Source organism: Anabrus simplex, chromosome 1 (assembly GCF_040414725.1).
Source record: "Anabrus simplex isolate iqAnaSimp1 chromosome 1, ASM4041472v1, whole genome shotgun sequence".
Lineage (NCBI taxonomy): Eukaryota > Metazoa > Arthropoda > Insecta > Orthoptera > Tettigoniidae > Anabrus > Anabrus simplex.
Genome location: NC_090265.1, coordinates 686693778 through 686706478, shown reverse-complemented (window position 1 = coordinate 686706478; position 12701 = coordinate 686693778). Strand labels below are relative to the sequence as shown.

The window sequence follows — 12701 nt, the reverse complement described above, 5'->3', positions numbered from 1 at the left end:
TATAACATTATTATAATGATCTGTACTAGGACATCCTGGCTCAGTGAAGAAATTAGCAGGAAACTACCTTGCTTCTCATTTCTATTGTATATATCTTCAATAAAGCCTAGGCTACGTATGTCAGCTGATGGTGAAACTCTTGAGGTCTCAACATTTAAACATTGACACACAGACAGTTAAATCAGTATTACTACAGCATAAAATCACTTCACAGCATGTGTTTCATATGTGGTTTCTTTATTGTGTTCTAGAAACCCTCGAGTACCATGCAAATCAATCCCTGTGTTAGATCTTGACTTGTGGAAGGAACGACTCTCGTGTACAGTCGGTCACACGACCATAGATGTTGGCTCAGCTGAGAGGATTTCACCATGTGTCATGTGTACTTGCACGACAGAAGGGGTAAGTAGACAATAAATACCCTATTCATCATTCAGGAATCAGATAAATTTGTTTGTTTCATGTAGAAGTGGAAAAAATCTTGCCAACAACAATAAAATTACTACTAATTCCTCATCTCTTCATGACTAACAGCCTGAACATAACTAAATTACCGTGCTAGTGTTTGAGCTGGACCAGACCAATGAAACTTTGGTGAATGAAAAACATGTCTTAAAATTAATGGTATAATCATTTTGCCATAAAACCAATGGTAGTACTGTATTATAATTAATTGCTGAAAGGTATCTGGGAGGCCCAGAGCAGTTAGCTGATGATGATGTAGAATGACCTTGTGTATGCACTGTAGAAATATAGCAATAGTTCTATTTTAAAGTTACCTAAAGAGATTTTGACACCATGAAAAGAATTTCATGGTTAAAAAACTTATTTCACTAACACATAATAGTATAAAAAATAAGGTACGACCAAACTTACAGGACACATTTCTCACATGAAGAAAACATGTCTTTTGGACCTGGGTCCAGAAACACTTTATTTTCATGTTAAAACTCATTTTCTACAACTCTACATGATACCTTAATCATGAAAATGAAAAAAAAAAACCACACAATGTACCAGCATATCACATGAAACTCTTTCTTACACTTAAGAAAATGGGAATTGCAACACCATGAAGGCATTGGTCGTTTGTGTTGATTTTCAAAATGTGGAACGATGCCATGTAGGTATGTAAACGATCAAAGTTTCAGACCCATTGGATCGTTGCTACAGGTCTCCCCACGTGATTGGTCGCGAAGGAATCAACTCCAGTATACGGACTCTGGTGTAGCGTCGTTGACTTGCAGTCTGTGCAGTGAAGTGTTCCCCCTCAAACATGCCTTGACGACAGAGAAGAGCACGCTATCAACAACTGTCGCCGTTTGACAGGGCTCGGATAATTGGGCTTGTGAGGCTGGATTATCGCTAAGGACTGTCGCTGCACGTGTTGGCCGACAGGCATCTACGGTACGTGTATGGCAGCAGTGGTCAAATGAAGGTGCCCACACTCGTAGACCTGGCACAGGCCCAGTGCGACAACAACTGTGAGAGAGGATCGCCGCATCATTCGGATGGCCTGGATGGAACCCCATGCAACAGCAGCGCAAATTCGAGCAGCTGTGGCACCCCACATTACACAACAAACAGTTGGTAATCGCCTGCGTGCAGCTGGCTTACGAGCCCGTGTCCCTGCAGAAGGTGTTCCATTGACCTCACAACAGCGACGTGTAAGGCTGGCCTGGTGTCGAGAAAGATCGACGTGGGTCGACGAATGGCATAGGGTCGTCTTTAGTGATGAATCGCGCTTCTGTCTTGCCCGCAGTGATCGCAGGAATCGTGTGTGCTGACGTACCGGGGAGAGGGGCCGCCCCGATCTTATTGTTGAGGGGCACACAGGGCCAACACCAAGCATTATGGTCTGGGGAGCTATTGGCTTTAATGTTAAATCACAATTAGTGCTTGTTGAGGGCACTATGACTGCTCGACAGTACGTTGATAGGGTACTCAATCCAGTGGTTGTCCCTATGATGTCGAACATTGCTAATGGGATGTTTCAGCAGGATAATGCCCGGGTTCACACTGCATGCATCTCCAGAGAAGCTCTCCACAACATCACAACCTTAGAATGGCCCGCCAGATCGCCGGACCTCAGTCCTATTGAGCATGTGTGGGACATGATGGGTCAACAACTGGCCAACCGTCTTCAGCCACCCACAACTCTGGAACAACTGACCCATGCAGTGCAGCAAGCATGGGCCACAATTCCTCAGGAAGCGATCCAGGGCCTTATTGACTCCATGCCTCGACGAATTCATCAATGTATTGCAGCTCATGGTGGGCACATCCTGTATTGATTGTTGTCCAAACTTACGGTCAGAGGGACCTGAAAGTGTAATCATCGAATCACAACCAAACACTCGTCCTGCATGTTCAATTGCAGCAATGTAGGACCACTCCTTCTGGGTGTTGCAATTTCCATTTTCTTCAGTGTACATAAAGTGTTCAAAATGTCCTCTGTTAGCATTGATACACGCTTCAACCTGCCATCACATTGAATCCCAGATGCACTGATGTATCCCTGGATTATTATATACATTTTTACAGGTTTCCATGTCTGTTCAAACTAAAAATTCTCAAAATTTAGAAAATGAGATTGCCTTGTCAGTTAGTTGAGAGATGTCCTCCATTGTGCATGGATGATCAGGTTGCAGTAGATCAGCAGGTGAGTGGGATCCTGGACAGCACGGCACTCACAAAGGATATATAGATCTGGTGCAAGGAAGCCCCTTTTCTGTAGGTTAGTCTTGGACTGTGGCTCTCTCACTCTCATGCGGTTTAATGACCTCCACAGTATATAGGACAGATCACCACCAGGAGCCAGGTCTTCTTTTACTGGTATGTCGGGATTAGCCAGTTCACTTTTCCACTTGGCGACCTGCGACCCCTCGAGGACCTGTGTTCGACACAAGAAACTCTTCCTGGACTTGGGATGATGTGCCGCAAGCTGGTGTCCATGCAGGAGATGATGGGAATCTGTCTCCTGCTCTGTCCTTTTCATATCTGCAACAGTGCCCCTTCGGATGTGAGATGGGGCTATCTCGATGAGTAGGTACAGCTTCTATACTGGAGTTGGCTTAAAGCATCCAGTCATGATCTGTGAGGCAACATCTACCTGCTTCTCATGAGCAGAGGTGTTCCACACTGGTGTAGTGTACTCTGAGGCAGATATGCGTGGTCTCAGAAATGATGTTCTAAGGGTCCATAGGTCGACTCCCTAGGCTTTGCTTTCAACGCAAAATGATGGCTACCAGAAGAAAGTCATGAGCTTGGAAGTATTTTACAGAAGTCCCATTAAATAAAGTGCAATGTCATATTTGTTTCGAGGGGTATTCGCTGAAGAGTCATGAGATATTTCAAGACATTCAAACATCAGGCAGTAGTTCTACTATGCAGGCTGTGTTTGTAGTTTACACTACATTCTGTACTTCTTCATTCCTTTTTTGTGAATAAGTACTGTAGTTATAATTTTACAGTTAAATACAGCTTTTTTAAAATAAAAAGAACAAGGAAAAGCATCATTCACAGGAATAACAACACTCAATTTTTATTTAATTGCAAATATTATTAGCTTTTTTTTTTTCCTGAAGAGTCCCTAAACTGGGTTTTGTTCTGTTTCATTTCTTTCTGCAAATAAGCACTAATGTTAATATTAACAAAGACAGCCCGGCTGAGTAGCTCAGTGGTAGAGTGCTGGCCTTCTGACTCCAAGTTGGCAAGTTCAATCCTGGCTTAGTCCATTGGTACTCGTATTTGAAGGTGCTCAAATACACCAGTCTCATGTACTGTATATGCAGATTTAAAGATTTAAGAAGCAAAGACAGAATACAGGCCGGCTGTGGTCAAGTGGGCCGCGGGTGTGGGGGAAGCCAGCTGCCTGGCTCACCTTGGCTCAGCCACGTACAAGCAGTCAGGTTTTATATGGAAAATCCTGTAGATTAATTGGAAAAGTGGTGTGGGATGGAGCAAGGTGAGATGAATTGCAGAACTGCATCAGACCAGCCCAAGGACTAACAGACAAAAAAAGACACAGTTAAAATGTGCAAGAAGTTGTCTGCAGTTATGTACAGCATCTGTTCTCTTTCTTTTAGCAAGTTTAATAGTATGAATTTGAAATTGTCATAAATGTATCATCAGAGACCTGCCCCACTTTTGTTCAAGAGTAATATTAAGTTTATGTGTTGATGTGTATGCATCCTACATAGTTACACTTTCATTTTAAAGAAATGTAAATGAAGGTACAGAATGGATTTATTTTAAATGTATTTTAATGCTTCTTTTCTTCCATTTAGCCCATCTGCCAGTCTCTGAAAATAGGCAACTGCTTCAATTTGGCAAGATCCTTCAGTCATGCAGCAGTTCTGGGAGATCATGTCTGTAAAGTGCAGTGTGCGTTTGTCTTCCGAGCTCTTCCTCGTGTGGTCGAACCCATCGGTAATCAGCTGGGCTTCAGTTAGTACGAGAAACATATGACTGGATTTAGTGTACAATGAACAATATCGTCCCATAACAGGCAAAGTATCCTAAGCGCCATTTCTAAACTTTACAGGAGACACAGAAAATTGATAACACGATACCAAAACCTCCCTGCATGATAACACCATGCTATAGTTACGAGGACTAGTGTTATACATATTTTTTTAAAAATAAATTTTTCATCAAAAAATGGTAATAGAGTGCGGAACCTAAGGAAGACCAATGAATTAGTCAATAATCTTACCTCTCTCTGTCCATTCTATTTTCTTCAGTGCTCACATCATCTATTGATGTTGCAAAAGCATTGAACCAATAAATTTTATTAAAAACAAACTCAAATAGTATTCAGTCAAAACACAAGACATAATGATGTACTACTGAAGACAAAGTAACCTCAACAATGGCATGTTAGAGTATCATATCCCACTCGCAAGATGGAGGTGGCGCTTGTTACGATGTTTTGTACTGGCATTTACAATTGCTACCCAAGCGCTAACAGTATTTATTATGGTGCTTTAAATATTTATATGATAACTTGTCATTTATGATAGTACAAGTCTGACAGGTAAAAGCGGAGGAATGAATTATGTTAGTGCTTAAGACACTTTACGAAGATATCCTCACCAACATGTTGTAAGCTCCATACCAACAATACATTGCCTGTTAGGGGACAATATATTGACACACAAGTAACATTCCTTTTTAATGATACCTTACAATCAAGACTGCTTCAGAAATTCCTCTTTTTGATCTGACCTCTGAGGAGTGTTCAGTGTATGTATTTACATAAATATAAGGCTCTTTATTTTTTCAAGTTGTGTTTCTTTATTTGCATATTCCTGTCAACCACTCTGATCTTAAGAATCACTGCTATGAAGTTTAAGTTATATATACTTCATAGAAAGAAAGGAAGAACATGAAGGAGGTTGGTGGATGCAGAGAGGGTCTCGGCCCGCTGGTGGCCACGGCTGGAGATTGACCTTGTCCTTGCTTCCTCTTTCTATTGCTCCCTCTTCCCACACTGACCTGTCATTGTGTTCATCTTATTGTAAGTTCCTATTTATGTTCCCATTCCTCTGAAATGACTAGATTCAACATTTTGTTTGTTTCTTTCCAATACTTACATTAACCTTTTGGACTCTTTTTCTCCTTTTGTTCTGTGTTCCAAGTTTTTTACCTCTTGAATATATCTCTTTCCTTTTCCTGTGTTTATCCAGCTTTCTTCTTATTCCACACTTCCCGTATCAAGACTCAAATCTATCACCTTGTCCAACAAGGAAGTGCTCTACCACCACTCTTGTTCATAACACTAAAGGACAAAATCATAAGTCTATCAGGAAAATGGACAGCAGATCAAATGCCCTGGTATTTGCTGATGATGTGCTGCCAAAGTATGAAAGAAATAAAATAAAAATGGAACAATATGTTCAGTAACTTTGAGGTAAATATGTATAACAAAGACTATAGAAATGACTATCAACAGGAAAGGAACAAACTCAAACCTCTTTTCCAAAGGAGCAAAACTAGAACCAGTTTCTCACATCAAGCAACTCGGAAACACAATCTTGAAAGACAACACTGTCAAGCAGGAAATACTCAGCAGGACACAGAAAGCATCAGATTTCTAGTCAAGTCAGACACCTACTCTGAAACTGCAAAATATCACAAATAGCAAAAACAACCCTGTACCATGCCTATTTTGTACCACTTCTCACATGTAATTTAGAGGCATATACTCTACTAAACAATGACTACAGCAAAATTCAAACAACAGAAATTAGACTAATTAGGCTATAAATCAAATTACTCAAAAAGACAAATTCAGGAATGAAGTAAATAGGAGGGTAGCTGGCACTGAGGTACCTATTAATGGTGTAATAAAGAAGCACAGACCTCAGTGGTATGGACACATTACGACAATGAAGAGAGAAAATACTTCGTCCTTACTGTCCAAGAAAAAAGACCAAGGGGAAAGCTAAAGAAATTCTGTATAGAGACAGTGAAATCAGATATGGAGGAGAGGGGTCTCAGATGGGAAGATGTCTTGGAACAGAAAATGTATGCAAACAGGAAGAGATTGCAAGCGTTTGTACACCATACCCAAGAAGCTAGAGTTGGAAAATGATGATGGTGGTTCCTCAATGAGTGTTGAAGCCTGCCATCCTGATGAAGCTGAAACAAGCTCGTCAAGGGCTGAGAAGTGATGGATGCAGAAGAATTACGATTGATGAGGGGAGAGTCTATCTTTTAGAAGAGAGCAGTGTAAGAAGATGTGGAAATTGCCCTTGTACTCTCTCCTCTTTCTACTGCTCCCTTTTCCTATGCTCACATGTCATTCTGTTTATCTTATTATGTGTCCCTTTCTATGAATGTCTTGTTGTGCAGTTTATTTATTCACAGACTAGCAAACTCTCCAGGCAGTAAGTATTCAATACCAACTATAAAAAGAACAGGTTATAGGTAGCACTAACAATTTACTATACAGTAGAGAGTGAAAATTCTTTACCTATTTGCCTTACATTTAAAATGCATCTGAGTTTAGTCTGCACTGCATTCTGTCACACATCAAAACAGAACTTATCAGAGATCATCACAGAGTAGGAATATTTTCATGACCTTTTTAAATTTTGCATGCAGAGGATTTGTACTCACTACAAATGACTTTTAAAATGTTCACCTCCATAACTTGATGGTTAGTGTGATCAGCTGCCATCCTCAGAGGCCCAGGTTCGACTCCCAGTACTGCCAGAAATTTAAGAATAGCTGGAGGACTGGTATGTGGTTAAAATGGTACTGCAGCTCAGCTCTATTGGGGGTGTGCCTGAAAAGAGCTGCAGCGCCCCAGGTTGAGGACACAAGTTTCCTTTTCACATTTTTAAAATTTTAAATAAGGACTTGGTATGAAAAACTTCAAAACGCTCCAAAATATGAAGAGGCACTTATAATTGCTGCAGTATAGTTGAATACAGGGCATTTGAACCTGTGACATTTGAATGCAGAGGGTGAAGTAAGCCTTTATTTCATCCTCTTTAGTGTCAAACCACCAAACATCATCTGTCAGTTTTTTCTATAGGGGTCAGACAAATATTTCCTATTGAAATGATTTGTTTCACTCATCTCCCCGCTCGCTTGCCATGTGAGCTAATGCGACACTGGACCTACGGTGCCCACTTCCCAGCCTATACAGTACCGTGCTCCCGGTCTGTGCATCCACCTCCTGTTTTAATGTATGTGTTCTGCATATCTGTACTCATTTTACGGGTTCATTCAAAGTACCCATAATGAATTAATAGCGGCGCTCACGATTCCTGCTGTCTTCTAGCCCATAAACACACAGCTCGTTTTATTACCCCGGTTTAGAGAGAGGGACCGATGTCTTTCAGAAATGTATTAAATGTGAAGGGATGCATAAAACTGGATCGCAAGGGGCTGGTGACCATCTGGTATATAGCGAAAACTGTCTTAAAAAACACTCCTATTAAGAGACCATCCCTCTTAGTTGCTGAATTTTTAAAGAAACAATGTTTAACTCCATAAGCATAATGAATTTTTTTATTCCTACTCCAACCACCGACTGCCCTTGAACTGCCATTTTCTTACTTTTTACTCCTCTTAAAAGAGCAGATTAAATGACTAAACTAAAATTTACTGCATATGATCTGCAATGATGCACAAATTAAATCTGGCAATGTTGTTAACTGTTCATATTGTACATACTCCCCATTAATCCAGTAGGAATGTGGCTGAGAAAATTCCAAAGAGAGATAAGGCAGCAAGTCTAACAAAAGAAGAAAGGGTGATGGTGTAGCATGACAGAACTTAACCACTATGAAGTCATTAACTTATTTTATTTATTATATGGCTTTTAGTGCCGGGAATGTCTGAGGACATGTTCGGCTCGCCTGGTGCAGATCTTTCTCTTTGACGCCTATGCATGTCTGGATGTGGGATGACGATGATAGTGACGTAGGGAGAGGGTGAAACCTTGTGTCGGCACGTCAAATACTGTCAAATAACACCAAGGGGTGTGCACAAAGCTTTACGTCCCCATCCGATGGACGAAACATCAACAGAGTCATATGCCCTCACTCCATATGATCACTGCTGAGAGGTTTAGAATTAAATCCAGGCTTTAGGCACGCAATATAGTGATTAGAAATTGGATACCTCTCTCTCTCCTTCCCTGCCGGCCAACATTTTGATGGTGAAATTTTTTCAACCAACAGGACTCGAACCGGCTAACCATGGTGTCAGACCATATAGACTCAACACCTTAACAATCACGGCCGCCAGGCAGGCTATAGTTATTCAGTTTCAAATTTTCTAGCATAATGCAAAGTTTATAAAAGAAACTATTTAAAATAATTTATGTTGGGTCCACCGTGTCAATACACCTTTAATGATTGAAAATTATATATTTTATCATACATGTTTCAGGAACAATATCCATTCCCTTCATCAGTGATGTCAAATCAAGGAATAAAATACAATATAACACTATCTTTTGTTTTTCTTACAATTTAGAGTCGTATTGTATCCTAATTCACCATATCAATGAATAAACCAAACCAAACCCCACAGCGCTTAACACCCTTGAAAGCGTCTTGGCCTGCCCAGCGACCGCTGCTCAGCCCGAAGGCCTACAGATTACGAGGGGTCGTGTGGTTAGCACGAAGCATTCTCTCAGCCGTTATTCTGGGCTTTCGAGACCAGAGCCGCCATCTCACAATTAGATAGCTCCTCAATTCTAATCACGTAGGCTGAGTGGACCTCGAACCAGCCCTCAGGTCGAGAGAAAAATCCCTGACCTGCCCGGGAATCGAACCCGGGGTCTCCGGGCGAGAGACAGGCATGCTACCCCTACATCACGGGCCTGACCAATGAATAAACAAACTAGTGAAATATTATGAAAAATTATCATTACATAAAATTTAATATTTTGATTAACTGAATGAGAATACCCAAGTAAATTTAAGATGATAAAGTTTTTTCGTTTTTTTCTTTTTCTTCCTTACATTTTCAAATGCTAGTTTATACAATGGGTTCTCTTCTGTACTTCTTTCATTTAAACTTGATTCAAAGTTGTTGTTGTTTTTTTTTTTTTTTTTTTTTTTTTTTTTTTTTTTTTTTTTTTTTTTTTTTTAGCAATTTAAATTTCTAAACTTTCTAAAACATTAATGAATTTTCCCTTTTTGGCCAAAGGATCTCGAAACCATCTACCTCCCTCATGTTTGGTTGGTTGACTTTCTGTTCTGTCGATCTTTGTCTTTTGTCTGTTAATTTCCAGGTCATATTCCCTACTAATCGACATCAGCTTCTCAATGAGAACCTGTAATTCTTGCGCACTACCTGCCAGAATTAGTCTGTCATCACCATACCTATCCCCGATAGAAATACCGCCTTCTCAGTCCTCGAACTTTTTTCTCATACGTAATGCAACCACATACAATAACTCACATCACCTCCCAATGTTGACTTGAAAGCTTTTGGCCACTGATGAAACAAAGAATTACAATTTGCTGGAGAATTTTACAACTGCAATTTGTCAACATCATAGGCTTTACAGTTTTTAGTTGGCCTGTTTCAAAACTTGCTCACATTTCCATTGGAATACTACGTCACTCACTGCTGCACGGAGTACCTATAACTTACCTTACGGATAAGATGGCCAAAACTGTGTGTGCAAATATTGATAACCTGTTCAGCACCACTAAGCTACTGTACAACAGTATGCTCATAATAATTAATATAGCTGATACACACTTTAATTTGAAATGATCAGACCCAAGTTACTACCTTTAAAGTACTGATAAATCTCCCATGTTGCAATTGCAAAACCTACGACAGCCGCTAATGATAAATATTTATGCCGTTCATTCATTGTCTTCGTAGTGTATTTTCGGCAACCGCCCACATCTGGATACTGACATTGCTGAAGATATACTCCATATCTGAAACAAAAAAAAAACAATAATAATATTGAAAATAATAAATTCCCAAGTTAGAGAGGTAATATGATTTTTTAGTTAATAACCAATTACAAGCATGCTCTATTTTCTAATATAATGCACAGTTTTGTCAAAATGAAATGATCAAAACAACGTTTTTCAAATTTTAACTTAAACTAATGCCCACAAACTTTATATTGTAGATAAGACAGCTTAACTCTTAAATGCGCAATTTTTTTAATTTCAAAAATTTATTTATTTTCAGCCACAATTATTATAAGTAATCACCAAATAAAACACAAAAATTATATTTTCAAAATCACAATTATTATAAGTAATCACCAAATAAAACACAAAAATTATATTTTCAAAATCAGTGTCAACATATAAGGGTTTTCCTTTGTTTTGCACATATGCAAAGCTGTGCAATGAAGTACGGTACATAACCGTACAGGTTCAGTTCATGAATGTCCTGAGTTAAGCAACAGTTTCAGCAACTGATTTTGGATTTGTTGGTCTCAATTCACACTCTACTCCAGCTAGTTAGCATGGAAAGCCTTGAAACAATTCTTTTCTCTGTTCAAGCAGAGGTTCACTTTGCATTTCTCACACGTGATGGTGTAATCCTTACATAAAGGCATCTTACAAGTTGTACGTTTCTTACTCCACAAGGGCCAATGATCGTTAGAATCCTTCCTTACGTCAATCGATGGAATTGATGATCCTCGAAACTTTTTTCTCTGTTCCTCAACGAAATCTGAACTTGGTCGACCTTGCCTAGGATTCTTTTTTCCAATTCTAAACATGGTTTGTGTAAGATCAATGCGAAATTGTTTCTGGTTGAGAAGCTTACCACTTGCTTGCTTACATTCATTTACTTTCCTGTACAGAATCCAAGAATTTATAACAGTTATGTTAATCAAGTGGAAAAACAATTGAAAATACCATTTTCTCGACTTCATTTTGTTGTGATGTCTTCCCATGTTGCTGTCATGCAAGTCCACATTACTCATGTGTTTATTATACACTGAACAATAGCTGCACAATCAATTTCAATGTGTTCCTTCTTTTTTTGTCATATCACATTACTTTTTTCTTTGGAATTTCCTCTACAAATGTTGATAAAAATGTTTACATTGCAGTTATCCTTGAATACAACACATGAAACATCACCAGAGTCAATACAAGTGGAATATTCTTCCAAAAATCCATGATGTTTCTTTTTCATTTCTTGATCACTTGGAAATTAACAGTTGGGTAGTCTGTTTCTTTGCACAGTTCCAACAACAAAAATACCTTGCTTGAAGAGATGAACTACTAGAGGTAGTGATGTGTAGTACCTATCAATATATCGTTTGTAGCCTACATGTCTTGGTATTTCACAAGCAAGTTGAACAACATTGCCACTTGCTCCTAAATCAGGTTCACCATCAAGTCGAAATTTTGCATCATTCTCTTGCCCACTGTATATTTCAATCTTGTGAGCAAAGCCCATGTCTCCACACAGCACAAAGAGTTTATATCCCCATTTGTGGGGTTTGTCCTTCATGTATACTTTCATATGTCTTACTTTTGTTGCACACATTTGTTCGTCAACTGCAAACATTTCACTCATAGGAACTGATAAAACTTCTTGATAAAATGATCAAGTGCAGGCCTAATTTTACATAACTTGTCATGATTATCATCACTAGATTTGGGTTGCTTCGAGTTGTCAATGAAGTGTAAGAAGCGGCGTAGCTTTCCAAATGACTTTAGGGACACTGAACTGATAATGCAAATTCCCAGAAACTTCTGAATGTCATAATGTGTTGCATTTAGGGCTTTGTTGGGATCAACTTGGCAACTGTACAGGTTAGTCTCGTCAGCAGTCTTTGCTAGGATGTCATCACTAAAAAAGTATTTGAAGAACTGAAATGGTGACTGTAAATCCATTACATCATCTGACAACACTGAATTTCCAATGAACTTCTGGTTTCTTTGTGAATGATCAGCATTTTCTTTTTTTCACAGAACTGGCCTACATTCCTTTTTATTTACAGTGTTAGTTTTATGTATTTTACTTGATACAGATCCTGAAGAACTTGCATTTATACTTTCTGAAGACCATGCTATTACTTGGTTGTTTTCATATACAACTGTCTGTGTGTTATTTGAATTAGCATTTATTCCATTTGCATCCACATCAACAGTCCTGTATGTTTCACACATTTGTTTCCTGTTCTCACCTTCCTCAGAATAATCTTCAGAATCTGGGAGAAGCTGATCAACATGAATACT

General features: G+C 39.2%; 1 protein-coding gene across 1 annotated transcript in view; it reads left to right on the top strand.

The window, feature by feature from the left end:
• Positions 1 to 5269, top strand: part of LOC136872134 (uncharacterized) — a 210002-nt gene extending 204733 nt beyond the window's left edge. Inside the window, exons 23-24 of the mRNA XM_067145980.2 lie at positions 252 to 402; positions 4290 to 5269. Of these exons, the coding sequence (XP_067002081.2) occupies positions 252 to 402; positions 4290 to 4454 (316 nt within the window). The 3' untranslated portion in view covers positions 4455 to 5269. The remainder of the gene's footprint in view (positions 1 to 251; positions 403 to 4289) is intronic.
• The last annotated feature ends 7432 nt before the right edge of the window (positions 5270 to 12701 follow it).